At 36.9% G+C, this 22,238-nt stretch overlaps 1 protein-coding gene across 1 annotated transcript; it reads right to left on the bottom strand.

Annotated features, from left to right (window-relative positions):
* Nucleotides 1-299: 299 nt before the first annotated feature.
* Nucleotides 300-19,832, bottom strand: LOC138845018 (prostaglandin-E(2) 9-reductase-like). Its single transcript, XM_070055809.1, has 9 exons — nucleotides 19,675-19,832; nucleotides 17,359-17,526; nucleotides 11,768-11,884; nucleotides 10,583-10,660; nucleotides 10,045-10,167; nucleotides 7,820-7,929; nucleotides 7,369-7,534; nucleotides 3,187-3,269; nucleotides 300-569 (listed from the first exon to the last, which is right to left on the bottom strand). Exons 1-9 carry the CDS (start codon nucleotides 19,756-19,758, stop codon nucleotides 527-529), a joined length of 972 nt encoding a protein of 323 aa, XP_069911910.1. The 5' UTR covers nucleotides 19,759-19,832; the 3' UTR covers nucleotides 300-526.
* Between the last annotated feature and the right edge of the window lie 2,406 nt (nucleotides 19,833-22,238).

Consider the following 22,238-nt stretch of genomic DNA (forward strand, 5'->3'; position numbering starts at 1 on the left):
GGTTCCCTGTGTCTGCAGCTCTGATTTTAAGCTGCTGGATGGGAGCCCCTATACTGTTGGTTACCCTTGCAGTATTGCTTTACCTTCTGAGATTTATGCAGTGGGATTTCTTGTTCCTGGAAACACTGGAGAAACAATGAATGAAAAATCTTTGCAAACTGCTCTACAGACAGAAAACCCTGTATTCAGCAACAACTGTGGACTGTTATCTCTCATCACAGATCTCCAAACATTTAGGCAAATCAGTTTGAGGCACTAAGGAGCCAGAACAAAATAAAGCAGGCGAGTAATAAAATCAGTGCTAGTTAAAAATCTTTAATAAACAAAATTATTTTGTTTTCTGTAATGACAAAAATTTTGCAGCTGTGGCTTTATTCCTTTTGGATATAGCTCCAGCTGAGTGTGATTGCTAAGCAGTGTAGATTAGCCAGAAGAGAGCTGCCCAGTCACCAGCATCTGAGATGTCTCCTACACCATGATGCACTTGCAGGAGCTTGTAGCAGAAGTCATGAGAAAGTTCTTCATGTTAATATTCATCAGAAAATGGGTAATGTGGGTGTCCAATATAACTAAAAAAACAATAGTGCACAATGTAGAATCAGTGATCACATTTCTGGAATACTGAAGATGTGGTTTCTGTGATGCTACCATTACAGAAAAATAAAATAAAAATAAAAATAAAATAAAATCTGACTTATATTCATGAGCATGACTTTATGATAAATATCTTTAATCAAAATCAAACTTTTCAAATTATATTCTTGTATCTGGAGGTTAGCATACAGAACATACAGAATAAAAAATTCAAACATTTTTCTCTCACATAACTGCATCTGTCAATAATGTAAAATGATACCCAGTGCTATTTCACAACAGTTTTTAAGAGATATACTTTGTTTTTGAACAAGGACACATCCACATACTATTTAATGCTAAAAAAACATTTCAGGGAGTATAGGTTGTGGGGAGCAACCCGGACTGGACTGAGTTACTGGAATTAAGACTTATTCTATGCATCTGCTCTCCCACAATATGGCGCTGGGAGAGAAGAAAACAGCTTCTACACAGCTGCCTCCAGTTCAGCCAATAAACTGTAGGACTTGCTCCTGATTGGAGGAGAGCAGCGTACTCGGCGTGTGGGCAGCCGAGTTAGGATTGGCGGAGGAGGACTATAAAGGAGGAGAGAGACGGCATACACCGGGAACATCTAAGGGGAACATCTGAGGGAGCACCTGTGCAGCCCCCGAGAGAGCCGGCCGGCGGTGTGCCGCTCCCCTGCGGAAGTGGGGAATGTGGCAGGGGGAACCGCCCTTCCACGGAGGTGGAAGGGACAGTAGCCAACCCGGGAAGAACCAGCAGCAAACCCAGGGAGGGCCGAGCAGACGAAAGAACAGCGCAGGGTCCTGTGTCGTTCCTCCACGAAGAGGGGGAGCGACATAGGTTATTGCTAGCAATTTGACATATCCTTTGTTAATTCTTCAATATTTACTCACTGCCCATTATGCATGGCATACTATATTACATTATGAAATTAATTTCATTGAAAAGACAGTGTTCAGTCCAAATGCTTCCTGTATAATTTGCATATTTCTGTATTTTCCTAAGTACTGAAAATATAAAGGAATAACAATCAATACTTATTAAAATTCTAAGAGTAGTAGGAATTTGCATTGCTTGCCACTCTACATATAAAGATAGTATTATGTGTCTACTGTAGTACTCATTTTTGCATAATAATAAAACATTTGCCTTTATAACACAGCTATCAAATTTGAATACATATAATTTTTCATTATACTAATTGCTTTCATATATTATCACTTTTATTTCCACCACAAATTAAAAATCCTAATTGTAGAAGGAGTATATAATCCTAGTTAACCTCATTTATAGCATATATTTGCTTAGCTCCTATAACCTTAGAGGACAAAAACAAAGATCTTTTGTTGGCTGTAAATTCTCTTCCATCATGGAATTTTTGACTGTTATTCTCATTCTTTGGTTTGAAATTTACCTTTAAGGTTTCATTCTCTTCTTTGAGATTACATATTTCAGAAAGTCGTAACCAAGTATGTCTATACTTGGTTATGTCTATACTTCTAAGGTCAGCGCTTCTCAAGGTAAATGCAGTGTTGAGTCATTAACAAACACACATTGAAAAGGCTGGCAGAAATTTCAAAACCATTGAAACAGTAATTTGCAAGGATCTATGGGACAACTGCATATGGAAGGGATATGTATTTCTGTGTATGGATGTCCCAAGGTGAAATTCTTTTATACTTCTTTTAATATTTTCACATATATATTACTTTCCATAATTTTTTTATTAACAGATATGTATGCTTAAAAGACCGGAATGTTATCAAGGTTATTCTAAAAATAAAAAGCTACTTTTTAAAACTGTTTCAAATAAGACTTATTTTGATCTATTCCTGAAGTTATGTCTGAGATGGATATTATCAACACATAAGGACAATTGGATATTGCTGTTAGCATAATCCAAAGCCATGTGAGTAACAGTGAATTTCTTTTCCTCATAATCTCACTACTACTGTGATTTAACGATATGCATTTCCAAATGAATTTTCCTTTGTTGTGCTAATACTCATTTATCTCTTTTCTTTCCCCAGGAAAAGGTTTTTATGAGTAAACTTTTAGGACCTCTGAAATTATCTCAAAAAATAAGTGAAATGTCTTATTTAATTTTTATATTCTTAAATATATAAGTTGGGAGAAGAAAGTGATGTCAAACAAGCCCACTAACATTAATTGGAGACAATTCACATGTTTAGCAGCATAAGCTAAGTTTTTCCAAATTCTCCAAGATTCAAGACTACATTGCACAGAAAATCTACCAAAATCAATCATTTATAAAAATGATGATTCATCTTAATTTACATTTACTGAAATTATTTGCTTATTTACAAGTTTGTGAAATCTTGGAAGGCAGATTATCTTAATGACTATGGTATAAACAAACATGTTGATTAAAGAAAAGGCTCACCGCCTACAACCACAGGGCTGTTGGAAGTATCTTTGTCTGATAAGAATGGAGAAAATCTGGGAGAAGAAGCATCATTTGATGAACACTGAATTGGTCTGCATCGGGAGAATGGAGGCTAATACCCATCTTATATTAATCCTCAAAAAATACATGGAGACAACAAATTTACCAAAGCCACTTACAAATGAGCAGGATAATATCGAAGGTTTTGGTTCAGGCCATCTAGAGCTTTCATGTCCTCTGAAGACAACTGAAATCCAAATACCTATTAGAGAAGTTCAAAATGTTATTATTTTTATACTGAATATTTGCAATCTGGAAAATCCTGAAAAGTTTCCAAAGATTTTGAGACATCAAAAAAAATGTCACTAACCAAAAACCATGGGGTGTTTGTGAGAATGTAAATTGGTATAACCATTATGGAAGACAGCATGGAGATTTCCTCAAAAATAGTTCTACTATTGACCCAACCATCCCACTCCTGGGAATTTACCCAAAGGGAATGAAATCAGCATAGAAAGTGTTATCTGTTCTCCCATATTTCTAGCAGGTCAATTCATAATAGCTAAGATATGGAATCACCTCAGATGTCCATCAACTGATGACTGGATAAAGAAAATGTGAGTTATACACATGATGGAATACCACTCAGCCATAGAAATGAAAGCGATCCTGACCTTTCCAGCAAAATAGAATCAACTGGAGACAATCATGCTTAGTGAAATAAGCTAGACCCAAAAAGACACACATCATGTTTTCTCTGGTTTATGGTAACTAATATAGATTTAAATAACAAAAGCTGAATGTATAAGACATTGACATCCTACGATTTGATAATTATTTATAGCTCTTTTTTATACTCCTGTGGAACCATGGTTTTCTACTTTTTACTTGTCAAATACTATATGTATTGGAACTTTAAGCCTGTGACTATAAAATAAATTGAAAGTTATCACAAAATTTTAAAGCAAAAAAGGAGGAGGGAAGGATAGAGGGAAAGAGGGAAATACGATTGTGTTCTTTGAATTGTATCTACAAAATATGTGAATCTGCTCTCTTTATATTAATGATGAAAAAATAAGATAAATAGCATGTGAGGAGTCATTGTTGTGGCACACAGGGTTAATCTGCCACCTGCAATGCAGTCATCCCATGAGGGCACAAGTTGGAGTCCCAGCTGTTCTACTTCTGATCCAGGTCCTTGCTAATACACCTGGGAAACAGAAGACAGCCCAAGTACTTGGGTCCCTGTCATTCATGTGGGAGACACAGATGATTTTCAAAGTTCCTGGCTTTAGCCTGATCCAGTCCCAGTCACCATTGAGACCATTTGGGGAGTGAAGTAGTAGATGGGGCAATTTCTGTCTCCCTCCCTCTCTCCCTCTCTCTGCCCTACCTCTTTCTCTGTAATTCTGCCTTGCAAATGAATAAGTAAATCTTAAAAAAAAAAAACACTGGGTGAAAAATAAATAAAAGTCCACTACTAGATATACCATATTGAAACCTCACAACACTACAAACAGAGATCTCAATGTTAGCTGTCAAAGAAAGTTCAAATTATTTAAAGAAGACAGGGTCATGTATAGACAAGAACTAGCAAAATCTGAAGGCAAACTTTGAAACATATATATAATATATGTTATATATATATATGTATAATTTAGTAAAGTACCTTGATGCAGTTGTATGTTTATATCCCATCAATGAAGAAAAGGAAATGTAGACAATTTGAAAAAGAAAAATGTACCTCATAAAGTTCTCTTAAGGGGCTGACACTGTGGCAGAGCAGGTAAAGCTGTTGTCTGCAGCACTGACACCCATATGGGTGCCAGTCCAAGTCCCAGCTGCTCCACTTCTGATCTAGCTCCCTGTTGGTGTGTCTTAGAGGACAGCAGAGCATGGCCCATGTGCTTGAGACTCTGCACCCTCTAGGGACTCAGAGGAAGTTTCTGTCTTCTGGCTTCGGCCTGGCCCAACCTCAGCCATTGGAGTCATTTGGGGAGGGAACAGATAGATGGAAGATTTCTCTATTTCTATCTATCTATCTATCTATCTATCTATCTATCTATCTATCTTTTCTTCTTTCACTCTGTAACTTTACCTTTCAAATAAATAAATAAATCTTAAAAAAAATTCTCTGGAAATTAATGAAGAGTTTCAACACAATACCAAGTAGTGATTCTAATTTTTATTCTATGTGAAAGTTGAGAAGTTATTACCAATTTTGTATAACATTATCTGGTAAAGAGCAACTAAGCCATTTTTATATATGAGGTGTTAAAAAATGTAATACTATACTGGAAAACAAGAGCTTTATTTTCCAGTGTAATGAAGACAGTACAGAAAAGAAGACAATCCATGGAAGAGAGGAGTAAATGCAGAAATGTATTTTTGTTGGGGAGTCTTTGATGTGAAAGTGTCAGAGTGTCACAGTGAGAGACAGAGTGTGAGACAAAAAGACAGAGACCTCTCAACTGCCAGTTCACATACCACATGTCAGTAATGGATCAAGCAGAAGCCAGGCCTGGAGATTAATCTGGATCACTAACAAGGGTCACATATATTTAAATAGTTAGGTCATAACTTGCTGCTTCTCATGGAGTTCATTAGCAGCAAGTAGATCAGAAGTAGAACACTGGCTCAAATCCAAGCATTTGAGTATGGGCCAAGCACATACCAAACAGCGTCCCAAATTCCTTTCCTTGGTATTCTTTTTAAAAGTACATATTCAGGTCAATGGACTGTTATGTGTATTTCACACAGCATTTAATAAATGTGAGTTGAATTGATAATCTAATTTAGAAAAAAAGATGATAAAAATTTATAGGTAATGTGGTGAAACATTATACAGTTCTTGCTTTAGAAAAACATACAATGCATCAGTCACAAGCAAGTAAAGATTTAACGGCAAAGAGTAGGAATTTTTGGTCATGAAATTATGCTATGAAGAGAAGAAAAATACTGATATAACTGATGCTTCTCTCCTGGGCACTTTAGCAGGGAGCTGGACTGGAAGTGGAGCAACTGGGACTCAACCCAGCTCCCATATGGGATGCTGGTGTTGCAGACAGTGGCTTAACCTGCATCCCCACAACACAGCATCTGAGAACACATTTTACCAACTACATCTCATACAAAAGTAAGGTAAGGAATACACAAACATGATAGATTGTTAAGAGAAATATCTTCCAATACTTGACTCGGCTAGGCTCCATGCCCTCTGGATCCATTGTCTATTTTCCCATCACTTTGGTGTGGCCTGGCCTATTCAATGGTCATAGAACTGGCCAGAAACAATTGTTAGGCAGTTTTGAGCAGGCTTTACCTGTATCCAATCATTGCCTTTGATTGTGCTATGTAATGAGGTGAGGCCTGGGATACTTAGCTGGAGGATGAAAAAGTACATGGAGGAGCACTGAGGCATCCCATGCAATGCCCAACCAGCATCCTGGAAGGGAGCTGCCTCATTTAAGAATGCATGGCGCTGGCACACCGGGTTCTAGTCCCGGTCAGGGTGCCGGATTCTGTCCCGGTTGCCCCTCTTCCAGGCCGGCTCTCTGCTGTGGCCAGGGAGTGCAGTGGAGGATGGCCCAAGTGCTTGGGCCCTGCACCCCATGGGAGACCAGGATAAGCACCTGGCTCCTGGCTTCGGATCAGCACGGTGCGCCGGCCGCGGCGGCCATTGGAGGGTGAACCAATGGCAAAGGAAGACCTTTCTCTCTGTCTCTCTCTCTCACTGTCCACTCAATAATAATAATAAAAAAAGAGTGCATGAGGGAGAGGATTTCAAGTACATGAGAGAGCTCAACATACAACACAAGGTGGAGGAGCAAGTTCAGGCCCAGGCTAACTCCCAACTCACATAATGATGTTAAAAATTAGTTTTATCCAATCGTCTGTGTGGAGGTGTTTTGTTTTGTAACTACAATAGTAAAATAGTGGTCTCAACTGAAAACACAGTCATAGTCAATCTATTTAAATGAACAAAGATTTGAAATGCTGCGTCACTAGACAGGAAAACCAAAATGAAAATAAAACTCATGAATATTAAGCTATATGAATACTAACACTGAAAAAGATAATAATTCATAAACCAAAAATCACTTCATAAAATGCTCTAATTTCAAATAATGAAGATGTATTTTGCATAAGGCTACAGAGCAGATTGTTAGTTTGCTGCTGAATACTGATTCTCTCTTTTCTGTTCAATCATATTTACATCTACCCATTATATTTGAGTAATACATAAATTTTGAATGCATGGGTAAAGTCTTGGTGCACAGATGTCTTGACATCTAGCAAAGAACAAATGTAGAGAACACTGTGTAGGATCCATGGTGCCTAGAGCCCCACATGTTCATCACCTTAATGTTCTCTTTGATCTCCCTCTCAATGAAACTCTTGGCCAGGACCACAACCCCACGCTGCAGCTGGTAGCGAAGGGCAATCAGAGCTGGACTTTGCTTGTGCTTTTTTGCCAAGGCACCAATCACTGGATCTTCCAGGAGAACTGGTGAGCTCTGGTCCACCCTAGAAAGAGAGGTAGAAAAGCTGAAGTTCTGAGCATTCAGTTTATTAAGAAATCACCAAAACTGACTAGGGGATATACTCTGTACCAGTGCTTCTCAAAGCTGGTCCCTGGTCTAGCAGCATTAGTATCATCTAAGATGTTTCTACAAATGCAGATTACCCCCTGTCTCTGGACCAATTGAGAGATAACTCTGTAAACTACATGTTGTAAACCAATAGTATTTTATCAACAGTGGGTTTTTGTGAGCTGTTTTTTTTTTTTTTTTTTTTTTTTTTTTTTTTTACCATTTTGGATCTCGACTTGATCCCAGAGCACTGTAGACAACCAGAACAATGTCTTTGGACTTGCAGAAATCCAGCAGTTTGCTCTGGTTGAGATAGGGATGACATTCCACCTATAGATGGACAAGAATGTAAATATCAGACTACAAAAAATGCTAATATTAAAATAAAGGGAAATTTAAAAAGTAAATATAGCTGAATTTAGAAATTAAACATTAAATTTAAATTTATGGGCTTTTGATTTTGCTTAAAGTCTCATTCATTTTATTTGAGAGAGACAGACAGACATACACAAGAGACTAACAGAGAGGGAGACCAAGAGAAAGAAAGAGATTCTAATGACCAGATCACTTCCCAAAATGACCACAACCATCAGGACTGGACTAGGACAAAGCCTGGAGCCCAAAATTTCATCTGGACCTGTCTTGTGGGTAATGAGGGCCCAAGGGGTTTAGCCATCTTCTGCATGTCAAGGTGCATTAGCAGGGCAACCAGGCCTTGAATTGGTGTTCCAATATGGGATGCAGATGTGAGAAGTGTGGCTTACCATGCTGTACCACATATACAGCCCCCAAGTAAAGATTTTTTGAAAGCCATGTTTTACTTTCCTAAGTGCATTACCAGAGAGCTATATCAGAATTTGAGCAGCAACAACTTGAAACTCTGCTCTATGAGACAACCAATCATTCTATGCTTTCTCTTTGGGATACAATTTGATGAACATAGAATTCTAAGGACATCTTCATGACAAAAACATTTAATCTTAATATAATACACCATCCAAATGTAACTTCTAACTTACAGAAAATCAAAGTAGAGAAACAAATGATCTATTGTTATGACAACACTCTGAGAAATTTAGAACAACTGACAAAATATGTCTAGATATCACAGAAAAGAACAGATTTCTGACTTCTCTAGGAGAAAAACATGAGAAGCATGACAAAATTCTACATGTGAACTACTATTTTGTTGACCTTAAAAGAGAAAAGATTTGGAGATAACAACAGGAAATTATAATATGGACTTATGTTCAATGACAGGAAGAAGAAATTATAAACTACTTTAGAGTCAATTATGAAAACTATGAGTGTCTTCTATCATAGGAGACATTTGTGAGTACTGTAAGGATGAACAATCACATTTAACTCATTGTATCAAGAGGTTCAGCAAAATACTACACATATGTATTAACATAAACTTATATATCTATTAACTTTGGATATATGAAAATTTAACAATCTGAGTATAAGAGAGAAAACACAAAATATCTGCATTATCAAAATTTCTGAGGGTATAAAAGATGTTAAAATAAAAAAAGAACTGGAACGAAACCAATACTGAAAGTCGTATTAATTTTGTGATACTTTTACTTGAAAATAAGAGTGATGCATCACTAGATAACAAAGTCATAGATTTTATAAGCCATATTTTGCAGTGAAAGGTCTTTTCTGGGTGACTGTAGGTTGTTAGATTCTAAGTTAGAACATGGAGCCAGGTACAGAATAGATGTATGTAAGCAGTTGATTTGACGGCAGAAAGCAGAGAGGAGATAGCAGTTAAAAGGGGCTCAGTGGTAAGACCAGCTTGTTTTACTAAAATTTACTGAGTGTTGATATGGGTCACAACACTATCACCCTAAATAGGTAACTTTCTCTCTCTTCCCCAGATTATTTTCATAGTGTCCAGTTATTATTGTTTTCTGTACCTAGGACTCTGCTCAAGACATCTGAAAGTATAGATACCAAAAGGAGGGAAGCATTCAGATATCTGACCACCAAACTCTTACCAGCTATCTTCTCCTACATTTACTCTGTCTTTATTTACTGTCCAATAGATGTTCCTGTGGCATTCTTTCGTATGTACAATGCCTTCTACAAGCCCTTGAGCAATCAGTGGTTCTCTGGATCTTCCTACCTATTCTTATGGACCTGGGATAAATCCATCTTCTCATTGAGGTTTGATTCTTGACTGCTCCTTTCTTGATCACTTTTACCTCCCCAGATTCTTACTCATATTTCAACACTAGTCTCCTCACCTTTTTAATAAGACATCACTAACCATAGAGTCAATGGAGGGCCCCACTTGTCGTTCAACACAGAGGCTCTGCCTTGCAGAATAGTCTGCTCCAAAGCATAGACTGAACAGGAATGGGGGAAATTGGGCTCCTGCATGGTAAGGGTAGAAGGGAATGAAAAGCAGAGGGAGAGGAGGCTGAGAGTTCTCACCTGGTTGCAGACAGGCTTGTGCTTAAGTCCTGGCTTGTTCAGAATTTTCTCCAACTGCTTGTGGTTGAAGTTGGACACTCCAATGGACTTGGCCAGTCCTGCATCCTTGCACTTTTCCATGGCCTATGAAGAAACATTGTGAAAAAACATATCCACAAGTTTCTAGAATAATATAAAAGCATGATAACACCATTAAAAAGGACACTGTCAAGAGATTATCATGAAGAAAATGGGCACTGAATGACTTAGGAGAAAATGGCGCAAAAGTAGAGGGGGTGATGGTGATATTAACACAACAAATTTCTGTGTCCTCTTTAAAACCAGAAATTACTGAATGGAAAAATGCTCTCTTTGCCCCTAAGCCTTCTCTGACTGTGACTACCTAGTTTTGTCTTACTCCCCCACTGCTCCAGCACATTTACCCTTAACAATGGCGTAACATTTTATATTCAAGAATGTGTAACCCATTCCTTAAGTTGAATTGTAACCTGATGCCTCCTCTTTAGTTTTCTTTGTACTTACTCCTCCAAGTACTCACCTCCCATGTTGCACAGATATCCACTGTGTCAGATATTGCTTTCCCATGTTCATCTGTTGGGAACATATCCTCCCCAGGCTACAATAGAAGTAGTCATTTTTCACTATGTCACCAGATTCAGGTACGGACACCCTAGCAGCATACCCAAATATATTTAGTGTGGGAACACTAAACCTCAATGAACTATGTGGAGCTACCTTCCACAGACATATTTTCAAAAACTGTATCACATATAAAGTGGTAAAGAACGTCACTATACTGCAGACTTCCTTTTCACATCTATTATGTATATATTAATGAACACTATTTTCAAAACCCTAATTGTGTCACATGGATTTATATTAATTTATGTGCTTCTGTTCTTTTGTTTAGAGAAATGTCGCTCTTTCACTGTGAAATCCAATAGTTACATGACCTTGATCTCCACCAATAATAGATTGTAATCTTCAGCCAGGCTAAACACTCTCTCTCTCTGCCTCTCCTTCTTTCTGTGTAACTCTTTCAAATAAATAAATATTTAAAATAAAAGAATTGGCTGGCACCGCAGCTCACTAGGCTAATCCTCCGCCTGCAGCACCGGCACTCCAGGTTCTAGTCCTGGTTGGGGTGCCGGGTTCTGTCCCGGTTGCTCCTCTTCCAGTCCAGCTCTCTGCTGTGGCCCGGGAAGGCAGTGGAGGATGGCCCAAGTGCTTGGGCCCTGCACCTGCATGGAAGACCAGGAGGAAGCACCTGGTTCCTGGCTTCAGATCGGTGCAGCGCACTGGCTGTAGTGGCCATTTGGGAGGTAAACCAACGGAAGGAAGACCTTTCTCTCTGTCTCTCTTTCTGTCTAACTCTGCCTGTCAAAAAAAAAAAAAAAAAAAAAAAAAAAAAAGAATTTTCCCATAGCCATATATGCCACCAATGAAAAGGCTGAGACAAAAACCAATTAAACTTGTTGTAGTATTGTGGATATTTCTAGATACAAAGATATTTCCTAAAGTTATTTCAAGTGTGTACATTACTCAAGGTTTAGGCTCCTCATTTACATAATCCAATAAGCACTGCCAAAAAAAGTTTGAGCAGTTTCTATACCTTCCCTATATTAAGCTTCTACAAATGTATCTGTATCCTTTACTCATCCATGAGAATTATGGCCACAGTGACTACAGATATGAAATAAATTTTATGATGTTAACCACCTACCTTCATCGCTATTGGATAATGCATAAGGTACAGATCAACATAATCCAGTTGAAGTTTTCTCAGTGACTGTTCCAAGCCTTTTCGGACCAGCTCTGGTCGAAAAAAAGTGCACCAAAGCTGCAGGGATTAAAGAGTGGGAGTTGTGTTGAATGAATACATTAGCCAAATGTCTCAATTTCTTTCGTCTAATGTTGAGATGTATTTTACTAGTTAAAAGTGATGAATACAGAGGGAAAATGACCCCTTCTTTTGGGCTTTCATGTGCCCTGACACAACATTAAAACTTCTCTATCATTTGTTTGGATATTACTCATAAACACACTAATACATGGGGGATATTACACCAGAGTTAAATATGCCATCAATTATAATAATGCTATTATTTGGATTATGTTTGAAAGAGTTTACAAGGCAAAGAGATAAAAATATTGCAAAAGAAATAAACAGAAATAGTATAAGTGGAGAATTCAGTAAATCTAGTAAAGAACACAATGGAAAACTTTAGCAACATACAAGAGAAATACAAGAAAGAATATATGGCCTTAATGAGAGGTCTTTTCAAATATCTCAGACTCAAAAATAAAACAAAATTTTTTAAATGAAAAAATAATACCAAGGATTTCTAGAATATCATTATAAGAGTACTTGGAACTCCTGAAGGAATGGAAAACAGGAATGGCTGAAAAAACCTAGCCAAATATAATAACAGCAGAAAATTTCCCATATTTAGAGAAAGTTATGGACATCTAAATATGTGTAGCTCATTGAACCCCAAACGGGTATGATCAGAAGAGATCCTCACCATGGCACTTTATACTCAAAGTTTGAAAAGGAAAACATCAAGGGAGTGTCCAAACATTTTCAAGAGAAAAGCACAAGGTCACTTTGAAAGGAAATCCCACGAGATTGATAAAAGGATTTCTCAATAAAAGATCTAAAGGCTAGGAAAGAATGGGGAGATAGTTTAAGTTCTGAAAAAAAAAAAAACAAACTGTCAACCCACAATACTTTACATAGAGCATCTCTCATTCACTAATGAAGGTAAAACAAAGACCTTCCAAGGAAATTTTCAAAACATTAAAAGAATTCATCATTACTCAATCAACATTGAAATGATCCTTATGTATATATTATGAAACATATATATTTATGAAGCAGCAGCAGCATAAAGAATGTGAAGGTAGAAAACCTACTAGTTGAAAGAATAAAGGATACTCAAAATGAACTGTAAGAATATTATGAGAAAAAGGCAGGACCAAGTAATTCCTTATGAATGACAAGCTTGAATGTAAATGGCCTGGATTCTCCCATAAAAAGTTACAAACTGGCTGAAGGGATAAGAAAACAAAATTCAACTGTATTCTGAATACAAGAAACAATCTTACCAGTAAAGGCACAAAGATAATGAAAGTGAAAGGATCGAGAAAGATATTTCATGCAAAAAGAAACCAAATACAGCAGGAATAGCTATATGTATCAGACAAAATAGATTGCAAAAGAAAAGCTTAAATAAAACAAAGAAAGTCAGCACTGATTGATCAAGGAATCTATTCAACTATAAGATATGATCATTGCAGATATATTTACAACCAATGTGAGGACATCCAGTTTGATTAAAAAGAAACAATGCATCTAAAGTCATAGACTACAATGCAATAATACTGGTGGATATTAACACAGAGTTTTCATTAATGGGCAGATCAACTAGTAAAAAAATCAACAGAGGTAATCTATACTATCAACCAAATGGACCTATCAGACACCTATAGAACATATCGTCCCACAGCTAGAAAAAATTATGGTATATATACACTATGAAATACTACTCAACAGAAAAAAATGAAATCCTGTCTTTTTCAACAAAGTGGATGCAACTGGAAACTATTATACTATTATACTTTAGTGAAATAAGCCAGTCCTAAGAGAAATACCTTATGTTTTCCCTGATCTGGGTAACTAATAGAGCACCTAAAATGTAATCTACAGGAGTGAAATAGACATTTTGAAATTCGATGATTGTTTACAGGCTTTCTCTCTACTGTTGAGGAACAGTGTTTCCCCCACCCCCATACTATTTGCTGAACTCTTTACTTACTGTAGGGTTAATCTTATGAGAATAAAGTAAATTAAAAATAAATCTTTGTAAAATTAAGAATGAGAATAGCAGAGAGAGGAGGAGGGGATCATGCTGGTGGAAGTGTAGAATGAGGAGGATCACTACGTTCCTAGATTTGTATATATGAAATGCATGAAGTTTGTATGCCTTAAATAAAATTTGAAATAAAGTAGAATACACAAAATTCTCTAGGATACACAAAATATTAGGCCATAAAACAAGTCTCATATGAATCACATCATATATCTTTCAAATGAAATCATATCATATATCTTTTATTTATTTTTATAACTTCTTATTTTAAATTAAGTTTATTTTTATGATTAATACAGATATTAATATCACAAAGTGAAGGATTCATGACAATGTTCATAACATTGGGAGATTAGGACAGATTGTCTCCTACATAGTATGATTCATATGAAGCAATATTTAAAGCTATACACAAAGTGATATATCACTATAATTGTTATGCACTACACCAAATTCCACAAATAAGATATACATGTGATGTTTGTTATTCTGAGATTGCCTTATTTCATTTATCATAATGATCTCCAGTCCTATTCATTTTGCCACAAATGTCAGAATTTCAATTTTTTATGGCTGAGTATATTCCATCATGTATATATGTCACAGTTCCTTCATCCAATCATCAGTCAGTGGACATCTAGATTGAGATTCATCCTAGATGTCCATCGTGTACTTTTCATGACCACAAACAATAAAGATGGAAATTAACAACAAAAGAAATTCTGAAAATTATGCAAACACATGGAGACTGATCAACATGCTAGTGAAGCAACACAGCTCATACAGAAGGTCAAAACAGAACATTAAAAAGTACTATATTCCGAATACTATGAAAATGAAAACACAGGTTGTCAAAACTCATACAGCTAAAACAATGTTTATTACAGCAAGAAGTGCTTGCATTAAAAAAAATGAGAATATATTCAATAAAGAATCAAGAGGCAGGCACCGTGGCTCACTTGGTTAATCCTCCACCTGCCACGCCGGCATCTCATATGGGCGCCGGGTTCTAGACCGGGTTGCTCCTCCTCCAGTCCAGCTCTCTGCTGTGGCCCAGGAGGGCAGTGGAAGATGGCCCAAGTGCTTGGGCCCCTTCACCCACATGGAAGACCAGGAAGAAGCACCTGGCTCCTGGCTTCAGATCGGCGCAGCGATGACAGAAGCGGCCATTTGGGGAGTGAACCAATGGAAGGAAGACCTTTCTCTCTGTCTCTCTCTCTCTCACTGTCTATAACTCTACCTGTGGCCCGGGAGAGCAGTGGAAGATGGCCCAAATGCTTGGGCCCCTGAACCCATGTGGGAGACTTAGAAGCAGCATCTGGCTTCAGATCAGTGCAGCTCCAGCTGTTGCAGTCATTTTGGGAGTGAATCAGCAGATGGAAGACAATTCTCTCTCTCTCTACATCTGCTTCTCTGTAACTCTGCCTTTCAAATAAAATAAAATAAATCTTTAAAAAATTAAGAATATCCTTTACAGAACCAGAATTCAGAAGGGTAGGCAGGCATTGTGGCACAGCACATTAAGCCTTGTGCAGTGCTGGCAGCCTTTATCAAAATGCCCATTCAATTTCCAGCTGCTCTGCTTCTGATCTAGCTACCCAAAATGTGCATGGGAAGACAAAAGAACATGGCACAAGTACATGAATCCTTATCACCAGCATTGGAGACCTGAATGGAGTTCCTGAATCCTCGTTTGGCCTCTCACAACCTGGACCATGAGGGTATTAGAGTGAACTAGTGGATGGAAGGTCTTTTTCTCTCTGTCTTGCCCTCTCTCTGTCATTCTACATTGCAAATAAATAAATAAACTTTAAAATAGTTACTATGGAAACACAAAAGCCGTGAATATGCAAAGCAATCCTAAACTAAAAAACAAAGCTAGAGGCATCACAATACCAGATTTTAAGCCATACTACAAGGCTATTATAACCAAAATATATATGGTATTGGCACAAAATAGACATGTAGGCCATTGGATCAGAATAGAATCCTCCAAAACCAATCCACAATTCTGTAATCAATTAATCTTTAACAAACTTGATAAAAAATTTGTAGAGAAAGGACAGTCTATTCAACAAATATTTTTTATTGCAGAAGTTTGAAGTAAGACTCTTATCTTACTTATAGACTATAGAAAAAAAATCTGAAGATGGATCAAGTATCTAATTTTAAGACCTGAAATTAACAAACTACTTGATCAAAACAGTGAAAATGCTGGAAGAAATTGTCCTAGAAAATGATTATTTATGTAAGACTTCAAAAGTACAGGAATAAAAGCCAAAACAGACAATTGGGATTTTTATTAAGCAGAGAAATTTCTGCACAACCAAGAAACAATTTAAAAAATCCAGAGAAAATCAAAAGAATAGGAGAAAATATTTTCAACTATCCATATGATAAAAAATTAATAACCAAAGTGTCTAAGAAGATCAACAAAAACAACAACAAAATAGTCCTGTTAAGAAATACTCAAAGCATATTAATAGATATTTTGCAAAGAAGAAAAATAAATGGCCAAAAGACACACAAAAAAATTCAAATTTCCTAGACATCATGAAAATAAAAATTACAATGAATTATTATCTCACTACAGTTAGAATGTCTATTAACAAATTAAAAATAATATCAATAAAAAGCTGGAAAAGTTGTGTAGAAAAGGGTTCTTCAATTTGTGGGAATGAAATTAATACAACTATTATGGAAAATAATATGGATATTCTTCAAAAAACTAAAACGTGTCCACCATGTGAGTCAGCTGTCACACTTCTGGAAACATATCTCAGGAAAGTAAAATCAGCACATGAAAAACATTGGCACTCACATGGTATAGCAGCCCAATTCACAAGAGCAAAAAAAATAGTGAACATAAATGTCAGGACTGGACAGAACTCAGGACTGGATAAACAAACTGTAGTTTATAGAAATGATGAAAAATTTACTTAACCATAAAGAAGATTAAAATTCTGACAGTGCAACAAAATTGATGAAATTGAAGTTCATATACAAAGTGAAATAAGCTCAACACAGAAAGACATCTGCCACAGGTTTTTTCTTTCATTTGGTGGTTAATGTATAAAGATATGCAACTTGTGTAGATGTCACATTACATGGCATCACTGAATTTTAGCACCTACATGACAATATGCCCTACTGTCTTCAATATATGATCATTTCTATGAATCCCACATCTTGTGATATTTTATTATTATTTTTAAGAAAAAGATAGTGTATATGTGTATGCATGTATCTACATATGAGGTGATTTTGAAAAAAATGGTAAAATTGTTAAAACTCAAAATTAAATGTAAAAAGTAATAAAAAAGAAATGTGTGATTTAAGTAGAGAAATAACTACTTATCAACAACTAATTACCAAATCACGGTTACATTCACACAGACCTCATTTCACTAATTAACAAACTTACACCTCAAATGTTCAATACCTTTGTTGTGCAGAATACATCTTCTCTCTTCACAGTGCCATCTGCAATCTTGCTTCGGATGGCAAGGCCTACTTCCTCTTCATTTTGGTATGCATGAGCAGTATCAATATGGCGGAAACCAACATCTATAGCTATTTTGGCGGCCTCCCCAGCTTCACTCTTTGGAACCTAGAAAAGCAACCAAAAGTGTTATTTGGAGATCCATGTGATTAGATTTAGTTCAGGCATCATCAGTAATCCTCACAACAATCAAGTTTTTTTTTCTCATGTCTTGAATAAGTCTGCATTTGGGAATTGAGGTTGCTATCTATATAGTGAATTCACAAAGCAAAGTTACCACTGGGGGAAATTAAGTGGAATAAAATATGGAAAAAATGCAGGACAAGCTTCTGTGCATCCTCTCCCAGTGAAATAAACAGAACACATTCAATTCTGTAAAAACTGAATTTGAAAATCTTTGCAAAAGTATCTGTAAAGAAAGCTGTTTATTTAGGCTCCATTCCTAAGATTCTTCATGGAGATTGTGTTGCAGAGATCTCCTCCACTAGCCCACACACATATTCTAGTCCCTAAACAGGAAAATTCCAGCAATTATCCAAATATGTTAGAGAATAGGGAATATATGTGTTCCCTGATACCGATTAGGGGCAAGATTGAAAATAGGCAGTTAGTAAAATGGACAGCAGGATATTAGTTAATTCTTCTCTATACAGCCATTTTGTATATCCTCTGCAACACCCCCAAAAATAAATAAATACTAGCAGTTAAAATGTATACTCAAGGGACCATGTTGTGATGTTGCTGGTAAAGCTGCCACCTGCAATACTAGTGTTCCATATAGGCATTAGGTCAACTTCCAGCTGCTTCACTTCTGATCCAGCTCCCTGATAATGTGCCTGAGAAAACAGCAGAAAAGCCCCCAAGTACTTGGGCTCTTGGACCCATGTGGGAGACCCAAATGGAGATACTGGTTGCTGGCTGGCCTGGTCATAGCAGTCATTTGGAAAGTGAACCAATGGATGGAAGACCTTTCTTTCTGTCTCTGCCTGTTTTCCTGTAACTCTGCTTTCTAGATAAATAAGTAAGTTTTAAAAATCTATTCTCAAAGTATATGTATACATTTTTTCACATGAGAAATTAACCGTATTATGTAAGGGATTATTAATTTCATTGTCACCCCTTACAAACAGGCCATTTCTTTTACACAAGATCAAAATAGAGCAAAAAATAAAATGATAAGCTTTCCAAAATTGGACAAAGATTTGAACATATTTGCTATAGAACAAACAAGTAAATGAAACAAACTCTTTTCCATTTATTTGAAGAAATTGAGAGGCTGACATTAATCAACGCAGTAACAGTGAATAGACACTAGGTCCTGCTGCCCTCTCCTGAAACCAGCCCAGTGATTTTCCTAGGTGTGAGGACACTGAGACATTTACAAGGGCCAAAACTTTACCTGGTGTCCTTGATCCTTCTCTCTCCTCATGTCACCTCACTCTGAAAAGTAACTAAGTCTTGGAACGTGTCTTCAAAATATTCCTTATTGATTTCCTTACGTTTTATACAAGAATAAACTGGAAGTTCAAATTTGGGGTAAACAGTTCCATGTCATACAATTACATAATCAGAGGATAATATCAGTGTGTGAAATTCCCTCCATGATGTTCAGTTTAATTGAATATGACCATATACCATATTCCTTTAAGTTCTACGTTTGTTAACAAGAATGAAGAATTTACCCGTTTTTATTAGATTCCCATTTCCCCCTAACATGACATTGTATTTTCAGGCAGGCAAGTTTCTCAGAAGTGAGACTAGTATAAAAGAAAATTGTGCTTTACGCAAGTCCAGTCATTACTGTGTTAGGTGCTTAGGTTAACCCTTGGGCAAAATAGCATTGCTCTCTTTCATGTTCTGTGCATTTCCTTTCATTGCACCATTACTTATGCAGAAGTGGAAATATTTCTTGAATTAAGAACAAATCAGAGCAACCAATACAACTGCAGTCAAATACCAGGCAAGCAAGTTAACAGTTTTGTTGAGGATTGGTTTTCGTTACCAAAGTGAATAGACTGAAACCGAGAGCAAAACAAGTATCCAGGATTATCTGCAAGGGACCACAGGAACTGACAGGCAGAAAATAGTGTGACTAAGTTCATTATTCTGCATGAAATAGCTCTAGCCGGGAGAACTGGCCACCAAAGTGAAAGTTGCAGTAACACAGGAACTGGCTGACTTCAAAATCGAGGTCACCTTCCGCCCACCCAAGATCTATTTTCTTTTGTCCTGCTACTGCAAAGCAACTCAGATTACCTCATCAGGTGCATAGGTTCCAAATCCCAGTACAGGAATGGAGTGACCATCATTTAATGTCACACGCTGATGTTTGGGATCCATTGTTTCACTCTGCTGGCCAAGCGGACTCTGTTTATATCTGCTGCCTTCACGGGGTTAACAGGAAGTCCAAACCCTAAACTGCCTGTCTAAAGGTCAATGAGTTATGAGAGGAGTGAATTTAAAGCGGTACTCCACTTTTAAGCAGACACTTAGAAACAGTTGAATATTTTATGGAAAGAGAATTTTTTTTATTGTAGATAAAAAAGGAACAATTAAATCTATAAATTTTCACATTAGAATCTCTCACATATTGTAAAAAAAATTGCAAGAAACTGATCAAACACATACTGCATTTTTTAGACAACAAATTGACATCTATTTTGTTTATTTTTGTCATGAGGAAATCCCTTCTTTTTTTTTTAAACTTTTATTTAATGAATATAAATTTCCAAAGTACAGCTTATGGATTATAATGGCTTCCCCCCCCCCAATGACTTCCCTCCCACCCGCAACCCTCCCCTTTCCCGCTCTCTCCCCCTTCCATTCATATCAAGATTCATTTTCAATTTTCTATATATATACAGAAGATCAGTTTAGTATACATTAAGTAAAGATTTCAACAGTTTGCACCCACATAGAAACACAAAGTGAAAAATACTGTTTGAGTACTCGTTATAGCATTAAATCTCAATGTACAGCACATTAAGGACAGAGATCCTACATGAGGAGTAAGTGCACAGTGACTCCTGTTGTTGACTTAACAAATTGGCACTCTTGTTTATGGCATTGGTAATCACCCTAGGCTCTTGTCATGAGCTGCCAAGGCTATGGAAGCCTTTTGTGTTCACCGACTCTGATCTTATTTAGACAAGGTCATAGTCAAAGTGGAAGTTCTCTCCTCCCTTCAGAGAAAGGTACCTCCTTCTTTGATGACCCGTTCTTTCCACTGGGATCTCACTCACAGAGATCTTTCATTTAGGTTATTTTTTTTGCCCCAGAGTGTCTTGGCTTTCCATGCCTGAAATACTCTCATGGGCTTTTCAGCCAGATCCGAGTGCCTTTAGGGCTGATTCTGAGGCCAGAGTGCTGTTTAGGGCATCTGCCATTCTATGAGTCTGTTGTGTATCTCACTTCCTATGTAGGATCGTTCTCTCCCTTTTTGATTCTATCAGCTAGTATTTGCAGACACTATTCTTGTTTATGTGATCCCTTTCGTTCTTAGTCCTATCATTATGATCAATTGTGAACAGAAATTGATCACTGGGACTAGTGAGATGGCATTGGTACATGCCACCTTGATGGGATTGAATTGGAATTCCCTGGTATGTTTCTAACTCTACCGTTTGAGGTAAGTCAGCTTGAGCATGTCCCGAATTGCACATCTCTTACCTCTCTTATTCCCACTCTTTGTATTTTTTCTTTTTTTCTTTTTTTAACTTTTATTTAATAAATATAAATTTCCAAACTACAGCCTTTGGATTATAGCAGCTTTTTCTCCCCATAACCTCCCTCCCACCCGCAACCATCCCATCTCCCGCTCCCTCTCCCATCCCATTCACATCAAAATTCATTTTTAATTATCTTTATATACAGAAGATCAATTTAGTATATACTAAGTAAGGTTTTCAACAGTTTTCACCCACACAGAAACACAAAGTGTAAAGTACTGTTTGAGTATTAGTTATACCGCTAATTCACATAGTACAACACATTAAGGACAAAGATCCTACATGGGGAGTAGATTCACAGTGACTCCTGTTGTTGATTTAACAATTGACACTCTTATTTATGGCGTCAGTAATCACCCGAGGTTCCAACGCCAATCTTATTTAGACAATGTCATAGTCAAAGTGGAAGTTCTTTCAAGTATCATTTCCGAAATGGAAAGACTTGAAAGTCATTACTCTCCTCATTACAACAATAATAAGCTAAACAAAACAAATATCAACAGCTTCTCTGGGCACACTAAGGAGTTGCAGTTACAATGCAATGAGCACCCAGGACCTGCTTATCTGGAACAGAGCCCTGGCTGAAGCACTTAGAGGGTAACTTTGTGTGAAGGCAATTGTACTCAGTGGCTGGAGGCCATTTCTACCATGAATGGGAAACTCCCAGGTAACTTGGACTTAGGGATCCAATACTTTGCTTTATCTTGAGGAATCCCACCAACTTTTCACAGTAGAGGGCTTAGAAACATCATTTATTAGCTATGACAGGGAAGATGAACAGTAACCATTGTGAAATAGGATGAAAACCATCTTCTTATTTAAAGGCTTAAATGTGAATCGTTTAAATATATTCATTAAAAGATAAAGATTGACAAGGTGAGTATAATAACAATATTCGGCTACCTCTTGTCTTTTGGACATTCACTAAATATACTGATTCAGACAAGTTCAAATAAAGTGATAGCAAAAGATATGTTAAAACTAATTGAAAGAAAGCTGGAGGTACTACACTAATTTCAGATAAATGGAATTCAGAACAAGGAAAATTATCAGAGACAAACAGGAAGATTACCTAATGATTAGGCAGCCATT

Source organism: Oryctolagus cuniculus, chromosome 13, assembly GCF_964237555.1.
Source record: "Oryctolagus cuniculus chromosome 13, mOryCun1.1, whole genome shotgun sequence".
In the NCBI taxonomy this organism is placed as follows: Eukaryota; Metazoa; Chordata; class Mammalia; order Lagomorpha; family Leporidae; genus Oryctolagus; species Oryctolagus cuniculus.